General features: G+C 30.6%; 2 protein-coding genes across 4 annotated transcripts; one reads left to right on the top strand and one right to left on the bottom strand.

Moving 5' to 3' along the window:
- Nucleotides 1-2136: 2136 nt before the first annotated feature.
- On the bottom strand, nt 2137-12976 carry Mtpalpha (monolysocardiolipin acyltransferase Mtpalpha). 2 transcript variants are annotated; one of them, XM_089073747.1, is made up of 11 exons: nt 12837-12976; nt 7475-7581; nt 7037-7309; nt 6685-6935; nt 6058-6441; nt 5807-5977; nt 5516-5738; nt 5084-5293; nt 4387-4582; nt 3988-4190; nt 2137-3451 (listed from the first exon to the last, which is right to left on the bottom strand). In XM_089073747.1, the coding sequence occupies exons 1-11, from the start codon at nt 12892-12894 to the stop codon at nt 3248-3250; spliced, it is 2280 nt and encodes a 759-aa protein (XP_088929873.1). In that variant the 5' UTR covers nt 12895-12976; the 3' UTR covers nt 2137-3247. The 2 variants fall into 2 exon arrangements, with proteins under 2 accessions (XP_088929873.1, XP_088929872.1); XM_089073746.1 differs by lacking the exon at nt 12837-12976 and adding an exon at nt 10157-10396.
- A 124-nt stretch (nt 12977-13100) lies between these two features.
- On the top strand, nt 13101-19630 carry Rubicon (run domain Beclin-1-interacting and cysteine-rich domain-containing protein rubicon). Of its 2 annotated transcripts, none has more exons than XM_089073745.1 (9): nt 13101-13345; nt 13416-13597; nt 14386-14537; nt 14697-14880; nt 15140-16713; nt 17093-17275; nt 17347-17529; nt 17617-17770; nt 18063-19630. In XM_089073745.1, exons 2-9 carry the CDS (start codon nt 13418-13420, stop codon nt 18261-18263), a joined length of 2811 nt encoding a protein of 936 aa, XP_088929871.1. In that variant the 5' UTR covers nt 13101-13345; nt 13416-13417; the 3' UTR covers nt 18264-19630. The 2 variants fall into 2 exon arrangements, with proteins under 2 accessions (XP_088929871.1, XP_088929870.1); XM_089073744.1 differs by having other exon boundaries at nt 13413-13597.
- The last annotated feature ends 747 nt before the right edge of the window (nt 19631-20377 follow it).

Raw genomic sequence — 20377 nt, 5'->3', positions numbered from 1 at the left:
GACCGGTAGATGACGCAAAATATCCTCGCGATTACCCTTCGCGTTCGCCTTTAATGAAATTCGTCTGGCAAGAACCTCTGGCGCGTGCACGATTGATTTCAATACCCGCGAGATGGAACGCAAACATTCGCGGGATCGGCAATTTGCATGACAAAGGAGATTCGAGCGAGGTCTCATCAGTCGACAGAAACTTCCCGATGGTTTGGCTCTCATTATGATCTTCATGATTATTGACGCTAATACAAATTTGTTGCTAATTGAAAGAAAAGATGGATTTTATTAGGAAATAATATATATATATATATTTTTTTTTAATTATAAATAAATTATTATTTTTAATTATAAATAATTATATATATTTGTTTATTTATAATTTAATGAGATTAAAGAAGAAATAATAATAGTAGAAATGTCGAATGTTACACTCTTCTTGCAAAATTCTCGACAATGTAAAAAAAAAAAGGATGCGTTCTCATTCTTTTAAAGACAAAAATTTTTTAACACTCCTGCTGGTTTAATGTAATCATTTTGAATTATGACATCAGAAACGAAAAAATACGAAATTCTTGCAAAATAAAAATTAAAATGAAAACGTTTTTCGATAAAATAACGTTTGCACTCGATAGAATAGACTTGTAAAATATATCCAAAAAAAAAACTCTTCTTTTGCTTCGGTTATTAATAAATAATAATTAATAAATAATCACATCGAGAAATGAATTGTATTACTTAATTAAAAACAAAGTCACAATTCAATTCTATAGATATATGATTATTTATTGATTAACAAGACGAAAGAAGAGTTCTCAATATTTTACAAATCAATATTTTGTAAATTTATTTCATCGATTGAAATTATAAATCTTATTTTATTAAAAAACATTATTTTAATGTGTTTTACAAAAATTTTCATGTTTTCCCGTTTTTGACGTTATAATTCAAAATAATTATAGTAAGTTAGCAGGAACCTTAATTTTTTTATATAAATTAATTTTGGAAATATTGCAAAAGATATAAAATAACTGAAAATTGAATGATGTTTGTGAAATATTTTATAATTTATTCATGTATTTGGTAAACGAAATAACTTATAAAAATATTCATTTTTCGATTTTCTTTAATTTTTATTAATTTTTTATTCCTTTAACCTTTTATGAAACGTAATGAATTAATTGATATATTTAAAAAATATATAGTTATTCTTAAAAAAATAATTACATATTTTTAAATAATTACATATTTTGCTAAATATATTATACATACATAAATATGTATACATTTTTTAATAACACCTATATTTTCTTACTTTATAATTACGATATTTTTTTACATATTGCTTTTTTACATATTATATATTGCTAAATATATTATACATACATAAATATGTATATATTTTTTAATAACATCTATATTTTCTTACTTTATAATTATGTGTAAAATTATAAATATAGCAAAGGAAATTTATTTAGTGAATATTTAATTAATTTCATTAAATAAATTATGTGTGGAGGGGAGGGGGATACGTGCATGATTCAAGACATTATTCATGTGGTTTTCCGAAAACACGGGTTACGATGTCTTCTTATTTGCGCAAAGAATTGCAAAAATTATTTAGAAATAATTTGGAAATAATGAGGAACTTAACATGAAGGTAAAATACCTATTCAATATCTATTCATGCAACGTTGCTCCGTATTCGACTAAAAAAATGATATCGATACAAACAAGAGTGCAACCTCTCACGATTGTTGCATCAAGCTAAATATTTCCATTCCTATATTGCGTCTGTATATACAATTCTGATGGGTAATATTAATTAATTACTGGTACATACAGACTGGTTTATTAGTTTTTTTTTTAAATAAAATCAAGACAATTATCGATCGTTACGCACTAAACAATAATTTTTTGCGTATGTATGAAATATATGACATATTTCGAAAACATTTCGAATCAATAAGGATTACAAATCAGTGTACAAAATTTCAAAAAAATAAATTATAAATAATATTGAAGAATATTAAAAAAAAACTTTTTATATTTAATAACTAGCTTAAAATAAAAAAATAATTAGATGAGATTCGGTCAAAAAGTGATAAAAAAAAAAAAATCGCTCGGACGGAATGAAAAATATGCTTAATATAGAAACTCTTTATTTCGCAAAAATACATGTATAATTGTTACATATGGATTCGCCTAATTTACAACGAGTACTATAAAGATGTATGTAAGAGTATCAAATATTGCGGCATATAAAACTCTCGAAATTAATAAATGCAGGAATCTATCTACAATGCGTTCGCGGGAAGTCGTTGGGCGAGTCGTGTAAATTCCGAGTCCAAAAATATATATAATATTCTAGAAGTCGCAAGAGCCACGGCACATTATTCGTGGCACACACGTTAGCACCCCTCTCATTTGACCTGCACACGTGAAATCGCGCCGTATTATTGTATCTCGTATGAATAAAGTTGTACTAAGTACAATCAAAGCTATATATGTTTTCATCTGATCATATACTCTTTCCTCAAAAAAAAATATGAAATAAGAATCATATTATTAAGAAATTAATATTATTAAATTTAATAAAATTATAAACATACAAGTTTATAAAACTCTGTGAATATTTTGAATCATTAATATTCTTGAAAATTTTTTTCTTTTCCGAGAGAATCAGTTTTAATATTAATTAATTTTATGTAATAATATTTAATTAATATTATTTTTATGTAATGTCATATATTATAGTCAGATATGTATCATTCTGATAAAAAAAAGTTCATTTACATTTTTATCAGAATGAAAAATATTCGATTAGATCTGAAAAATCCTACGTATGGGATTGGCACATAAACAAAAATATTATGATTAAGTAACATATATGTAGATTCCTAGACACTACTCATGTATTTTATATTAGCTAAAAACAAATTGAAACAACATTCGTCTAAAAGATGTTTTCATTTTTAAGGCATTATTAAATCTTTAATAAATTTTATGTGATAATGTTCTTTAGAAAGATGTTAATGTCCAAGTGCTTTTTGATGATTAAAAAATATTATCAACTTAAAATAACTTTCTAATTAGTATATACGAGATATAATAAATGCGAACTTCAAATTCAATTGTAGAATGACAAAGAGCTAAGCTATGCACCTATTTCGAGGTGCTTTCTGAGCCTGAACAAATATAATACAATTCTCGGATTAACATGGAGAGATGCTGATAATGTATGTCTATCGAATTTTTAATTCGGATAGAATTTTCGCGTAGAATCTGCTGCCATATCGCGTAACAATTGGCATGGTTTATAAGTTTCGCCGTAGTGACTCTGAAACTCTTCCATCTTCTTAACGAGTCGATGGGTACCGTATACATCCAACCAACGGAATGGACCACCCGTGAATGGTGGAAAACCTAAGCCAAAGACAGCTCCAACATCACCCTCCAACTAAAATATAAATAATGAATAAATAACAAAGAACAATAAAAAAGATATAAATAATTGATTCAACTAGGAATAAGAAAAATATTTCGTCTTTGTCTTCTTAAATAATTATTAAATAATTGTTTTTGAAAATAATAAAAAATGATCTTAATCCATATTTAAAATGCAAATTATAAATTGCTGTAATTTCATAAAATAAAATGTCATAAACAAGAAAAATATAATTAGAACAAAAGACTTTTGTTCTAATTTTTGTTTAAAAATTGTGCTTATATGTGTACAGATATTTAAATTATTTTCTCATAATTCACTAAATGACAACGAGATTTTTCTTAAAATTGATGATTTGCTCATTGTTATTTCTCGAATAATACTCTTTTTTTTTCTTTTTTAATAGAATTCTGATATAGAATATTATCCATACAATTGAATTTTGTTAATAAAAATCTAGAACATTATTATCTAACTCAAGCTTTATCATCGTTATTATTTATCGTATAATTTGTTATAGGGATCAGATAAACATAAAGTGCACTTACGGGATTAGCTAAAATATTTTCCTCTAAGCACAGCACTGCTTCGTTGACGAATCGCGAGACCAACCTCATTTGGCGGTCTTCATCGGATGTACTACCCTTAGGCTCAAGCTTATATTTCTTCAGAATATCCAGTGCGCCAACATTTACGTCTCTATTTTTGGAACCAGTTTCATATATGAATATACCTTTGCCGGATTTACGTCCTGAAATTCATGTACAAAATCTAAAGTTAGCACGTCTTGCCATTTTTATATTTTATCGTTGGTATTTTATTATTTCTATTATTATTAATAAATTAATAAATTTTTGTATCCCCAAGGAGCAAAATAATCAATTGCAAAATAGATAATTTATTGCATTCTTTAAAAGTTTTCTTTATAAAAAAAAAAAAAACTTTACCGAGGAAACCAGCTTTAACCATGTCGGCGAGAATATTCACGTCTCCACCTTTAAAGCGCTCGCCATAAGCTTTTTGAAGATCGACACTGATATGAGCACCTACATCAATACCGACTTCATCAGACAAAGTAGCTGGGCCAACAGGGAAACCAAATGTTTTTGTTAGTTTATCCAGATGCTTCGGCTCTACGCCTTCCTGTTTAACAGATTGCATCGTATATATATATATATATATATATATATATATATTCGTAGTTTGGGATTGAAACAACGCCAACATGACTGTGATAGTACATAAATTCAATCGATTAGTCACTCTAATAATCATAATTTTATCAATTTCAAAATTTAGATGCTTAATAAAAATGTATTATTTACATTGTAACGTCTGTAAATAATCATTAGTATAGTAGTTCACCTGCATGTTAATGCAATCCCAAGAGTGATTACGTATTGTTGATTTTTAATATTTATGTAACGGTGAGAACGACTCAAAACAAAACCGAAATATTTATTATATAAAAATGTAAATTATGTTTCGTTAGATCATATTTTAAATATTATAAATTATATTTTATACTGATAATTTGTGCACTTTTAATTGCGCCACATTCTCCATAGCCTTTTATTTAATTTTTTGTTTTTTAATATTAAAGTTTTTTAATATTAAAAATTTATTAAATATTTATTTAATTACCTGCATTAGCCTAATTGCTTCTGATAACATGGTAGAAAGTATTCTAGAGGTATAGAATCCGGGACAATCACCAACTGTGATAACGATCTTGCCCTGTTTCAGACCGACATCTACAGCGGTCTTGATCGTCTCCTCGGACGTTCCTTTGTGTGTTATAATTTCTAACAGTTCCATTTTGTCGACAGGAGAGAAGTAGTGCATACCGATTACCTATGAAAAGTTATGCCTTCAAAAGTGCTTATCGTTTATTTATGATGTGACTATCATAATTAAAAAAATTATGTTGCACATATTTTTCTTAATTATAAATTAATTTAATCAAACTAATTATATATTTTTATATTTTCAAATGTTGCATTAAAATATTAACATTATTTAATATAATTAAATATTATTATAACTCAAAATCAAAATATTAAGATTAGGCTATACTTTGTCAGGACGGCTGCTACCGGCAGCGATCTTCGTGATAGGAATAGCGGACGTATTGGTCGCAATGACGCAATGATTCGGTACTATGGCTTCGATTTCCTTTAAAACCTTGTGTTTGATGGCGATATCCTCAAAGACAGCCTCGATCACTATGTCTGCGTCCTTGAAGGAATCATAACTTAACGTCGCGTCGAGATGAGACAAGTATTTGTCCTTTTCGATACTATACAAAAAAACTTCTATTAAGATGCCTTTCTATTTGCAGCTTGGTTTTATAGCAGAGATGCTAACCTAGAGATTCGTTTACGTTTCACAGCACCATTCAAGCCCTTTTGAATCTGGTTCACACCGCGATACAGTCCAGCCTCGTTAGTATCCTTCATGATGACATCATAGCCTTTGTCGATACTAACCTGGACGATACCCGCGCCCATCAAACCAGCACCAAGTACAGCAATTTTTCTACGCACATTAAATTGTAATAAAATAATATTGATAATTATTTCGATCGATCCTGCTTGAAGATTTTTTGAAAGACATACTTAACTGCACTCTTGGGTGGACCGAAACGATTTTTCTTACACGTCGTCATGCCGAAGAACAGATTGGTAAGACCTTTACACTCTGGTGTATTCGCCAGATAACCGAATCCTCTGGCCTCGGCGTCGAATCCAGCGGCAGGACCCTTATCTAGACCAACTCTCACTACCTCTAGGATTTTAAGGGGAGCTGGATACAAGCCATTCGTCATTTTCATTACTTGTGCTTTTGCTTTTTTAAACACCTGATCCTTGACGAAGTTAATGGACAGAATCTGTTGCATTATCTTGTCCATTAGAGACTTCGGACCTCGCTCAATCTTCAATCTTCCGTTTGCGAGATCTTGCGCGGTTTTTATCGCGGTTTCCTCTAGGTATCGCAACGTGCTAAAACAACGCAATTTAATTTTAAAGTATGTGATATAGTTTTGATACACAGTATAAAATTTTACTTTATAAAAACATATACAATTAAGTAAATAAGATTATATATGTAATTATCATATATGAAAAAAAAACAAATATTTACTGAAGAATTTATAAATACACATGTGAGAAATACAAATCATTGCAAATAAACAAATTAATTGTTGCTTAAATATTTATATAACGCAAATGCGCTATTTTTACTTTTCTTCGGGCGTTCCAATTCCTGGTCCAAGACGATTCACCACGATATCCACTAGTCCAATTTTCTTCGCTTTGTCAGGCATAACATTTTTACCCGTGAGCATCATATCCAGAGCGGTAGTAAGGGGGACCAATTTAGGCAAGCGTTGAGTACCACCACCACCAGGAAGAAGTCCGAGTTTTACTTCCGGTACTCCTAACTTAGTTTTCTTATTATTAACAGCGAGTCTATATTGGCATGCCAACGCGATCTACATAAAATAATCAATTGAATTATTCCATCCCTTTGATTTCCATTTATTTCTCTATTCCAATTATAGATACTAATTTATTTTTGTTAGAAATATGTTACCTCCAATCCTCCACCCAGACATTGACCATGAATAGCAGCAACAATCGGTTTTTTACTATTTGCTATCGCATCAAGAATTTTATGACCTTCCTTTGTCAATTGATAACCAGTTTCTGCATCAGGAATAGCTTTTAACATATTAATATCTGCACCAGCTATGAAATTGTCTGGCTTTCCACTAATAAGAACTATTGAGTTTACAAGAGGATTTGATTGAATTTCATTGAGCAATCCTTCTATCTCTGTCATCACTTCTTTGTTCAAAGTGTTCATCTATATCAAGAGTAAAATTATTAATTTTGGTTTTCTTTTTTAAAAATAATTTAATATTTAATTATAGGTATATGTGTACACACACACACACACACACACACACACACACACACACACACACACACACACACAAAATTATATACTACTTATACTGTTATATATTACTTTGACATTTGGTGAATCCATGGTGATGACTGCTACATCGCCTACAGTTTTGCATTTAAAATGTTTCCTATTTGCCTCTGTTGCTAGTGTTCTTGTGAATTGCAAACCTAGAAATATAAAAAAAGAATATAAAACATAAATATTAATACATTATAAAAATATAAGTTTCTAACATAAATGTAACAGTCTGCTTATACATGCAGAAATACAGCAGTACACTTTTCATATTAATAAATTGTTTTTCATTATATGAAATATAACGAAAGATAACTTCATATAATAAAAAATATTATAATAAAAAAATAAAATTCATTCCATTAATAAAACATTTTCTATTTTTATTTAAAAATGAACATTTTCCATGATAATCTTACATGATAACTTTACATAGTAATTTACATAGTAATTTTACATAGTAATTTTACTGATATTTAACATAAAATACATTATAATAATTACATGTATTTTTTCATTCTGAGAGATAATTTACATTATTTGCATTATGATAAAGTTTCATATATTCTCAATATCAATATGTTCATTAATATATATATTTATTTATTTATAAGAATGTAGATATATATATATATATATATATATAAAATAATCTACACGTACTTCATTAAATAATAATACACATCTTTAACAGTTCATTTTATGTTAAATTTACAATTTTTAAATTTCTTAAGTTTGATTCATGATCTTTTAATTCCTAATTTTAATAGTTTGATATTTTTTTAAAACAAATCTTATATTTTGTTTTTAATTGCATTTCTTTATATATATTCTATACATTTTCTTCTAATTGTATTTTAAATTCGTATTTCTTTAATCTCAAAGTGCAAAACGGAACATTGAAAAAATAATTCATCTAATCTTTTCATTATCTATACTTATTACAATCATTATTTACACTTTCATCAATTTATTTTTATCTGCTTTTATCTGATTTGAAATGTTATTGGAATTTTCCGACGATCAAACGATCAAAAGTTCAAATTATAAACCTATGTCATTTTTAAATCTGTCACATTAATTCGAATCTGAATCCGTGTAAAATAATAAAATGAAGTTAGACAAACATATCAGGATTAAGCAAGTTATAGCATTTTCGATTATAGTGAAGGCCATTGCACGTGAAAAAATTTTAATGGTAATCATAAGGTCGTAAGCGAATTGACCAACTACAATCGATTTAATTTTTAGACTGTAAGGAGAATAATTGATTCTGATTGGTCAATTTGCTTATCGATCTTACGATTACGATTAAAATTTTTTCACGTGTAATGACCTTAACTCTTGATCAGATTTAATGTCATAATGCACTTTCTGCACTTGTTTCTTTTTACGCGCGTTCTTCCTTTCTTCAACGCTCGCATCCTATATCCGTCTCGCTTTAAGTGCAGAAAGTGCACTATGATGGCATAACCTAGATTAAAATTCACTACAAACGAAAACCCTATTAGTTTATTTCTTTCATTAAGTTACGTTAAATTTAATAGTCTAGAAAAAGAATTCAGTTAAGTTAAGAGTTGCCTGAGCAAAAAAAACTAATAATTTGTAATAAAAAAAATAATTTGGTTAAAAGTTATATTTAAATTAAATAGACATCGATTAAAAATTTACAATTTTAGTTATTTAATTTGTAAACTACCTAATCTTCTGCAATCTTGTGCAAAAGGAGAAAACAAAAACCGATAATTTTTGTTTACAATTGTTTCGATTAGAATCTCAGAACGAGAGTTCGAACAATCGAGCTTTCGAGCATCGAACGACTCACTCGAACTTATTACTCGCGAACATTTTGTACTTTGGACTTTCGAAGTAACGGCATGATCGCGCAACATTCGCTCGTGTCCCTAGTGCAAAAATATAACGAAGTATTCCTCAAAATAACGTAACTTTCAGTCGCCGGTGCCAGTCATCGATCACGACAATCCGAAGTTAGCGCTAATCGACCTTATCGTCATCTCCCTCCGATACCTGTGAGAGCAAAGGTCAACGCAACCGGCACACCTATCGGCACTTTGTCTAATGTCCCCGGTGACATATCAGCTCCACGTTCGGAGGATCGCGCTAGTACTATCGCATACATTCATTCTATCCTTAATTTACATCTAATAAACGATAAAGATAAAATGATGCGATGGTGCTAATAGCGCGCTCTCCGAATGCAGCCATTTACTTATCGATTCAACATCAAAAAGAAGGGCAAAAAGATTGCTAAATTTGTTTTTAAGCTTCACAAATAATCCGCCTGAGCTAATTCCTAAAATTCTACTCGATGGATGGAGTAGCATTTAATTGGGAGCAATCGGGAGCAAAAAGAAACAAGATTTCAGAACAAAGATTTCTTAATTCTGATCGGTCAATTAAATGCTGCTCCAGTTATCAAGCAGAAATTTTGAAGAACCTAGTCCTTGGGGAGTCGACATAAAGTCGTACGCCATTGCCGGTTGCGATCTCGGACATGCATGATTGTTGCCGACTGGAGATTTCGTTCAACGTTCTCTCTTCGGGCTTTTGATGCTTGATCTCACACGTTCTACACTCCTCGGACGGTGCTCGAACGTCAGGATCAAGCCAGAAAAATGTGCAAATCATTTCACAGTAACATATTTTTTTTCACTCCATCGTTTTTATCTGAACACACTTTCTGGGGGGACGATAACACGTAATCACCTGTGCATTTTAAAACGAAATTCGAGTTGGAGCGAGAACAGCGCGCCAGGGCGCCGAACAGCCTGCAGCTTGCCATAATTTCAGTTGACTTGTATCGGACGGACACTCACTCCCATATGAGAGAACAAAAGTCGCAAATCACGCACTCGACACCGCGTACAAACGACACTTTCCGTCGTGTCGCCCTGGCTGCGGGCGAAACGGTATCGTTGCGTGTTCCTTCTGCGGCGAGATAGACTGAGGAGTGGGGGGAGGGAGGGAGCGCGCGGTGAGGGTGGGGGGTGATCGTTCGAGACTATCGAGATAAAGTCGAGCGAGGAATCGTGACGGTCACAATTTTTAAAATTCTGTCTGTCTACATTTTAAAAATAATAATTATATAAGTTTATAATAAATTGTATCTGCACAATAATTTTTCCTTATTTCTTTAAATGGGATTTCTTTAATAAATTCAGATGGATTTTCTTTAAATAAAATGTGTGTGTGTGTGTGTGTGTGTGTGTGTGTGTGTGTGTGTGTGTGTGTGTGTGTGTGTGTGTGTAAACGAATCGTTCTTTTTCTTTTTCTGTCGGTATTTTTAAAATAGCAGACTTTTTGCAATGTGACATTCGGCCTTTTAACATAATTTTGTAATTATTGTAATTATTGTAACGTACCATCATGATAAATACAAATATTTCACAGGTACACGTAGAAATTATTCTTTCGTTCATGATATTAAATCAAAGATTTATTTTTTTTTTTTTATTTGTTACATGTAAATATTATATTAATAGACTTGTTCCGGCACTTGTTGCTTTTTCACTGATAATTACTTACTAATTAAATTAAAGTCTTGAGTATCGATAGTCTCGAATATTGTTGCGCGCGCACACTCATACGTACGTAAAATATTGGCTTGCGGACTTTGATCCTTGACTTATTAACTTCGTCGACATTATTCATGTAGCTTGCGTATCATGGCGAATGCTGAACAAATACGGAATTCGTTTTGTTTGTTGCTTAGCAAATAAGTGCTAATAAATAATAACGTGTTTATATATGAAAAAAAAAAAATCAATGCAAGTTCGTGTATAAAATTGCATAATCGTGTATAAACTTGCATGAATAATTATAAAAATTGCATTTAATTATATTTTTATCGATTTCATTTTATTTAATAAATTCTCGCAAATATAACAAAGCATTTTTTATATATATTATATAAAATATTTAAAATAATATTTTCACTGTGTAATAAGAATAATAATAAAAAAAATGCTTAATTTTTTTTTATTATAAAATAGTCAAAAAGCATTCTTAAAAATTTTTATTTTTCTTTTTCCATTTTTCTTATGTAATATATATATATAAATGTCGAAAAATTTTTTATCTTATGATGTATTCTTTTCTGTCAAAACATGGAATTTAATCAATGAACTTATTATATTATCAAGTGTTGATTAAACCGTTATTCCTGGGTACAACTGATTTGAGTGTTATTATCTCATCATTTCTTATTATGTAAGAGCTATGAATATCATTAAGGTCAGCCTTCTGATGATGTTTAGGTAACTGAACGTGTAGAAGTGTAAGATGAGTTATATGTACTATTTTGTCGTCATTAAATTATGCTAAATGTTGAGAAATAATGCATCGTCACATGAAGGACGATTATAATCATTATAATATCATTTTTTATTCATATCAAATAAAGAAAAATATACAATTTGGAATATAGAGTTGCATATAAGAATTCATTATTCTATAAAAAAATATTAAAATAAAATTATTTACGAATAAACATTTTCAAGGTATTATAATATTAGAGAGATATTATATTCGAGATATTATATTAATATTAATCGGGATTTTATAATATTAATATCAAAATATTTTAAAATAAAATATAAAACATATTTTATGTTGATTTTTTTTTCAATTTCTGTAATCTATATATATATAGAATAAAACAAATTACGTGATAAGATTTAAATTCCTTGAAAAAAATAGATGAAAATTGAACATTTAATATTTTATAGAAAATGAATGTTACAAAAAATAGGTTACATATTACATTATATTCTTTTTATAAAACAATAAAATTTTTTAATCAAAATATTTCTTGTAAAAAATGTTTCTGTTTATATATAGCTTAATCCAGGAGAAAAGGTCAATAATATGAAAGATGATAATATTTTTTTTGGCATCGATAAAGCACTGCTAAAAACGACACTCTTGAAAAAAAATTTAATATAGTTTACATAACTCCGAATTTAGACAGTTAACTATATACACTTATTGCTTAATAACTGATTCATGTTAACTATATATTTGATAATTTTTATTTAAAATTATATTTTTCTTTTTTTTTTTTTTTTTGTTATCATCTATGTCAATGGACTCATGGAGACTACTGAGTTACTGTGTGTCCATAATATAATATTAATTTCTTAATTTATTGTTTCTTAATTTCTTAATTTCTGTAATACATATATCTATTACGTAATATTTAATCTTCATTTAAAATTACGTTTTTATTATTATTATTATTATTATTATTTACATCGATAACACAGTTACCGACCCGACTGAGTTGCAGTTGCGATTCGAGACTCATCATCGAATCTACTGTCTAAAGGCAATGAACTTTCCGTGACTTAACCCAAATATATAGTTACGTATAGTTGCCTATAGTTACCTGTAGTTACGAGCGTAAACGACGATTCTGGACCGCGCGATGGCTCATCCGGGCTCATCGGGATTATTCGTGATCAAATACGGCGGGAGTTGCCCGATCGTTGCTGGCTCGTCGCGCATCGTCGTCGTCGTCGTCGTCGTCGAATTACGTCGACGGAGGCAACTGTCGCACGGAAATGCGTAATTCACTGTAGCATCGAAGTGCATGCGAGTTGGAAACGCACTGCGAAAGTGAACATGACAGAGCGATCACTCTCGTGATAGGAGCTAACGTAACAGCACCTTTCGCTTTTCACTTGAAGCGAAATCGAACGGCCTGACAGTGTCGATCATTCTGTTCTGAGTTTTTTATCGCGCAATCAAGATGTATTTATTCGTTAACAAAAATCACGTTTCTCGCAAAACAGAGGAGTAAGAAGCAGAACTTCATTGACATCCGCCTAGAGGCTGTGTCCTTGAAAGAGAGTTGCTTTTTTTCCTTGCTCTTTGATCATAAATGATCACGATCAGGTGAGAATTTTAAAAAAATTGTATGTAGAAGATAGATGAAAAATATTGATTGGTTTTTTGCAATCAGTAGGGATGTCGGAAAATATTCATAGCAAGGAGCAGTGGCAGCTTCTCTGCAGTCTTCGATCTACTGTGGAGGGTCTGTTAGTTGATGGGATACCCAATGTATGGAACGTTTATGGTGGCCTGAACCGACTACACAATGTGATGGAGAGGATATTCAAGCATGGTTGTCGCATATTTGATCCCAATGTTAGTTGAGTTTGTCACCCTTTTTTGAAGTTTTCATTGAAAATACTGTCTTCGATTTATTATTATTAAATCAACTTTTTATAAATTATATCTGTTGTTAATTGTTGATATTGCTAATTAATTTTAAGCATATTAGTTGTTAATTCTCTATAATGAAAATACTTATATGAGATATTTTATGTTTATTTTTTTATGAGATATTTCATAATAAATGTCAAAATATATCAGAATAAAATATAAAATAACTTTTAAATCAATAATTTTTAAATATGACTTTACAATAATTTTTTTAGAGAATCAAAATATCAATATATCAAAAAATATAAAGTTTAAAAAATGAACGATTAGTTCTTTGAAAATTTGACATTTGGCTAAAAAATCTGTTCTTATATATTATATGAGGTCTCAATGAATCCTAAAAATTTAGAAAAAATTTCTTTGTCGTTCTCTAATAAATTTCAAGAAAATAGCTCTTGTAAGGCTTTGTATGGCCTGTCCCATAGGTCAAGAATTTGGTTTTTATAATAAAATATATTGAGAAAAAATTGAGAATTATAAATTATATTTCAAAAATAATATTTACTAGTTATATATTACTATTATATATTACTAGTTATATATAAATTTTTTCAAGCACAAAAATTGGAATTATAGAGGATTAAAGAATCAGATTTTAATTTACAAGGATGATAAAAGAGGTTACGATAACTGTAGATAAAATTTGTGTTGCATTCTCTGAAAGAAGAATTTTGCCATATAAATCTTATGTTGTAAAAAAATTTTACAAGGGTGAACCAGACTGTTGGATATTCATTCAAGGATTGAATTGGCTTCAACCATCCTTAGCAACATCACCAATATTGTCAGAGAATGAGGATTATTTGTGCAATTTACCAGCTAGAATAACATCCAAGAAGGATATGTTATGGTTATACAAAAGGTAAAATTTTAGTAAATATATTTTAGTAAATATGATGTAATTTATTTTATAATACACAATATATTTATACAATATATTACAATATATTTTTGAATGCGTTTATATCTAAAGAAGTTTTCTTATCATAATAGACAACTAAAGTCACTTGATATTTTATAGTTTAGAGGGCCATTCTCTATCACATAAGCTATCATGGCTTCTCTCAGATAAGGAACATTTGCTTTCTTGTCTGGAATCGTGGGCATTTCTTTGTCAAGAGAACTTGGCGGAAGCGACGCTTTTGTATTTAAGAGCAGTTGAGAGGAATCAGCCCGAGCTGCTTGCAGAAATTGATCCTTGCTTAGTAAGTAGTATTATGACGATAGTTTTTTGTTCTGCATAATAAAAATAATAAATTTTACATGTAAAACTGATATACATAGTTATGAATTTTCTTTGACTCTTGATTAATTTTTCTGTATTAAAATAAAAAATTTTAGAATTTAATCTTCGCAAAATTGATAATCATTAAATTGTGAACTTTGGAAATTTGCTTAATTTAAATACAATATAAGGATATAAGTTTTAATAAATTAATTTATTCTTTTTGTATATTTTTACAGTTTTTGCCATCATGGATATCTCCCAAAGCAAGCCCTAAACGGCATCGTCGCTCATCTTCATATCCAGTAAATTTTTCTGGTGCTAATCGCCTCTTTGGGCTAGAGAAGAGCATAAGCATTCTTACTAAATGTCAATTGGATCAGTTAAAACTGTCAACGCAGTCTGTGCCGCATGATACAGACGGTGCTGAAAGTCAAATGTCAAAATCCACACACGTTATTACTGATAAAGATGCACAAAAGGATTCCAAGATCGACGATATGCCTCTAAAAACGTGGAACAGTCTACCTGTTTTGGTCAAGAATCAAAATTCAGACATCATTTCGCCAACGATACAAGAAAACAGCAACAACATTGTTAGTAATGGTCGTCCTCGTACTATTGAATTAGCGGAAATCATCAATATCAATTATTCGGATTCGAAACAACCCGTTGATTCCAATACGGATAAGCTTGTAGCGAAGCCCAAGACATCAATCAGAAAGATGAGAAATCGAACGAAAACTAGACATAGTCAGAATAAAAAGGTCTCCGAAAATCCGGAGATTTTCTCGAGCGTTCACGAGAATACCAAGAATATTGTTGAGGAAACGCGGCCGATTGCGATCACGGAATCGGTGGAGATGAATTTAAAGATGCTGGACCAATGGACGACGCGTAAGAAAACATCCTTCTTGGTGAGTTCGGCCCCTGAATTCACGGGTTCGTGGAGTACGGAAGTAGAAGGTCAAAAGGACATTCGTACGCCACGAAAGAGTTTCATGGAGGATGGTGGTAGCAGCGTGCAGCCAATGTCGACCGGTTACTTTCCGCGTCCGGTCGAGGGACAGAGTCTGACTAGCTTTTTAGCTTCGGTGCGATTCTCGCGCGCCCACGACGCTGAGTTAGATCGCGAAAATGCGCACTTCAGCGTCTGCGAGGCAATGATCGCTGCTATCGAGCAGGTCAAATGCAATCGATTGCAGCGGCGTCTGCTGGACGACGCGGTCGATGACGAGAGTGACGAGGAAATCAACCGATTGAAACAGCGCATCCGGCTGCGACGCCGTCAACGCCAGGTGGAAAAATGTCGTAGTAGAGGCTGGAGCCGCGGCGATCTGTTGAGCGACGGTAGGACCGACACGACCACGACCACCGATCAAAGCGTCAGCCCGTTGTCCACGTCCTCGAGTAGCCCTTCAGATAGCGAATCCTTCACGGAGGACTCCGAGTTGGACGACGAGCGAAGGTTGAGGAACGGCGGCAGGTCCGCGTCGTTGTTTCCGTCGGATGCAGAATTGCGAGCAACAAGGATTACGGACGCCAAGATAAGCGAGAGCAGCATGTCCGCTGAAGGAGTGGCTCTCTCTCTCATCAGTCGCTTCAGCGAGAAGCAGTTGCCAAGGGCAAGCGAGTTGCAATGGCTGGTCTCGGAGAAGGATGCCCCACAACGGTTACTACCGATGCCAAAGAGCTGGCCGGTCAGTCCCGATGAGATTGAGGTCGAAGACACGCGAACGATTCCGTTGAGAGGAACCGTCGAATGGGCCCCGCCACGTCCGCAAATTATTTTTACACCTCATCCACCACCGGTGTAAGTGCAAGGAAGGACAAATAATTATTTATTTAATAATTTTTTTTAATTTTTGTTATTTTTATTTCTTAAATTTCTTTGTCTTTATTGTCAATCTTCTGGACTCAAACATATGAAGAATATTATTTGTATGTTATATCGATCAATTCTACAAAATACTTTATAGAATTATAAATATATATATATATATATATATATATATATATATATATATATATATATATCATTATGCAATCTGCCTACTGGATTTTGCAGCCTTTTATTACAAATGATTACAAAGATATGTCTCTTCTTTTTTTCTTGTAAACATCTATAATCTTTCTTTCTGTGATAGCTTAAAAATGTTTCTGTATATCCAATATTCCGATTATTTTTTCAGAAGACGGATGCTAATAGCGAAGCAGAATTATAGGTGTGCAGGTTGCGGTATGAAGGTTGCTATAAAATATGCCAACCGATTTCGGTACTGTGAATATTTGGGTCGATACTTCTGCACGGGCTGTCACACGAATCAAGTGGCGTTTATACCAGGAAAAATTCTATCGAAATGGGATTTCAATCGGTAAAAATTTTTAAGAGATCTTAGAAATTTTATCAAAATTAGAGCATCTCGATATTCTTGATTTTCCGCAGATATCCTGTGTCAAACTTCTCATACAGATTGCTAGATCAGATGATGTCGGACCCACTGTTCCAAGTGAATGACTTGAACCCATTATTGTACAGACGAATAAAACAGTTGGACAAAACAAGAATTTTGCGCACAAAGTTATTCTTCCTAAAGGACTTCTTATTCATGTGCCGGTTCGCAGTTAGGTAATTATCTCAGAGTTTTTTCTTGTGATGCCATGTTGTGAAGCAGCTCAATGACATTTATCTGCAATGTTTTCTGCAATGTTTTAGTCTTCAAGACGTACTGAAGAAAGAGCCAAATTATATCATAAATGATCCACATGTATACTCAATTCAAGATTTAATAAACGTCAAGCTTGGCGTGTTGTTTGTTAAATTGCAGGAGCTCGTTCAAATTTGTTGCGCGCACGTTGTAGATTGCGAGGTATTGCATTTAATCAAGTATATGATTCACGAATTATTTGTATTTTAATTTTTAATCGAATTTAAAAGATTTAATCCCACAAACGATATTATATTAATATTGCAAGGGCCTGCCAAATTCTTTCTCTCAAGTATAAGTTTTAGATATATACATAGAGATATGCATAATAATGTTTAATAAGGCCAATGAGCTTAGAAAAGTCATTTTTTATTTCCAAAAATTATTTATTTTTAAATACGATAATTTAATTAATTGTTACGCGGCGTTATACTATTTATGTTTTTTTTTCTAGTTATGTCAGGCCAGAGGATTTGTATGTGAGTTGTGCTATTCCAAGGATGTCATATTCCCATGGGATTTGTCAAAAGTGATCCGATGTGAAAAGTGTGGTGCATGCTTTCACATGGATTGCAAGCACAGCTCTGATAAACTTGAGTGTCCTCGATGTGTGAGGCTACGCGCCAGACGAATTTCAAGAGATGAGAAACCCTGACGAATGACGAGGGCGTTCTTTGCCACGCCATTCAGAGTAGGATACGTATTTTAAGTATGACAAACGATTCAAGTCCAAAAGAAAATCTTATAAAATTTATCTCAAATAATAAATCAAAAAGACATTTAGGATATTTTATGTCTTTTGGATTTTACATTTGAGATGTTACTATTTACATATAAAATGTATACAATACGTATTCCGTATACAAGAAATTAATGCAAATTTCTTTCGTATTTAAATAATTTGTTACAGAATAGATATAAAATATGAAAGTCAATTCATAATAATCACTTAACGTGTGGTATGAGCTTAATTATGATTCTTGACATATTCGACGAAGATAAGCGAGACGAATATTAAACTATATATTGGACAAAAATGTACATTATAAGATAGAGACTCATGATATTTACACTTTTCTCTCTTCTTCACTCTACTAACGTAACTGAGAATACTACTTGTGCCTCAGTCTCAAGAAAAAAAATATTGAACGAACGAGACGTACATTATAGCGAAGACTGAAGCATTGTGATATACTTGTTAGAATTCTGTTTTTGAGGCAATTTCCATAATATGAATGCTCATGAGATGTTCTTTAGATGTTCTCTAAATATTATTGAGAAATACATCAATTTATGAAAAATCTGATGTATAGAAAAACAGTAATTAAGCAAACAAATTAAGAATATAATAATAAATTTCACAAGCTATGGAGAAAGTAAACTTTTTCAAAGAGTAGTATGTAATATATATTCAAGCAACATGCTTGTTTAAAAGATATCTCAAAGATGTCTTTAAGATATCTTAGAACATCCTTAATGTTCTTTGGGTAATTTCTATACTACCACTCAAATATGGATTATCCTGTAATTTTTAGATAAAAAATATGCGCTTCTTATAAATACAAGAATAATTTATTAAAGAAATTTTTGTTTTAACTTTAAGATCTAGTCAAATAATGTAAATAAACCATATTTTGTATAAAATATGATTGTATAAAGAATTGTTTTTATTTAAAAACTACAAGATACTATAATATTTGAGCGATAGTGTACACATACATAAGTTTTGTTCAAATAATCTATTATACATTCGTTGTTTTGATTTAATAGATTAGAATAGAGATAAATCTGAACGATATTTATACATATTTATTTGAGCATAGCGAGCATGAATAAAAAGTATTATTTTTCTGCAATTATTTTGTAAATGAGCAACGATTCTCGATTAGATAATTATTTTAAACTTAATGTTATCATGTTAATATAAAGAACAAAATTATATCTTAGTATATAAAAAATTGTATTTAGCGATAGCAAGTATGTACCTGATTTTTATTAAATTTATGGAGAGTGTTAAAGTAAGCTTGCAGAATTAGAGCAAATGATTTTCAGAAAGAAATTTTGATATTTCTGTTACATCTTTCCTTACGACACTATTACAATTCTCAATACAATTATGAATAAAACATTTTTATAGACAGAGAATCGTGTAAAAGGAGTAAATTAAATTATGAGATTACGATTGATAAAAGAAGATAATTTAAAAGAAGTCATAATTTACTTTTGAAATTGAAAATTGATTTACAAATATCAATTTTTATGATATAATATATAATAGCTTTAATAATCATGTTATCTAATAAAGTGCGTATTAATAAAAGATTTTTTTCTATTTTTTCAAATAAAATAATGCAAGACAAACTATATATTAAGTTATCCTTATATGATTTTATTAATTATATCTCATGTATAGCGCACACATCTTTTGACATCTTAAACCTCAGTACAATAAACATAGTTGATTTATTAATTGATTAATATAGAAAAATATATTATTAATTATATACACATTAGCCAAATTTAGATCAAGTCTTATGATCACCCATGTATCTTCAATATATATATTTATATATTTCTTACATAAGTTTTCTTTGATTTTGTCCTAATTACGGGTGTAACATAGGTACAGATGTCAATCTGTAATTGATTATATATGTACAGTATACATGTAATTTTTATTTATATACTTGCGTGCTTTTTTTAAGCTAACAAATCTACCGAGATGTGCGTTACATTATTTTTATTAAAAAGCAATTATGTATATATATA

This window comes from Pogonomyrmex barbatus, unplaced genomic scaffold, assembly GCF_055798465.1.
Source record: "Pogonomyrmex barbatus isolate J1 unplaced genomic scaffold, ASM5579846v1 scaffold15, whole genome shotgun sequence".
In the NCBI taxonomy this organism is placed as follows: domain Eukaryota; kingdom Metazoa; phylum Arthropoda; class Insecta; order Hymenoptera; family Formicidae; genus Pogonomyrmex; species Pogonomyrmex barbatus.
Note: the sequence above shows the minus strand (reverse complement) of the source record. Positions and strands in the feature narration are given on the sequence as shown.

Bases quoted from the DNA above. Each gene is read 5' to 3' on its own strand.
- Mtpalpha (XM_089073746.1), bottom strand. From the start codon at position 10,232: ATGGCAAGCTGCAGGCTGTTCGGCGCCCTGGCGCGCTGTTCTCGCTCC. The intron at 7,582-10,156 runs GTGATTACGTGT...TTATATTTCTAG, and splicing joins TTTCGTTTTAAAATGCACAG to GTTTGCAATTCACAAGAACA. The intron at 6,442-6,684 runs GTAAAAATAGCG...GCGTTGTTTTAG, and splicing joins ATTGGAACGCCCGAAGAAAA to CACGTTGCGATACCTAGAGG.
- Rubicon (XM_089073745.1), top strand. From the start codon at position 13,418: ATGTCGGAAAATATTCATAGCAAGGAGCAGTGGCAGCTTCTCTGCAGT. The intron at 14,881-15,139 runs GTAAGTAGTATT...ATATTTTTACAG, and splicing joins CAGAAATTGATCCTTGCTTA to TTTTTGCCATCATGGATATC. The intron at 17,530-17,616 runs GTAATTATCTCA...GCAATGTTTTAG, and splicing joins ATGTGCCGGTTCGCAGTTAG to TCTTCAAGACGTACTGAAGA.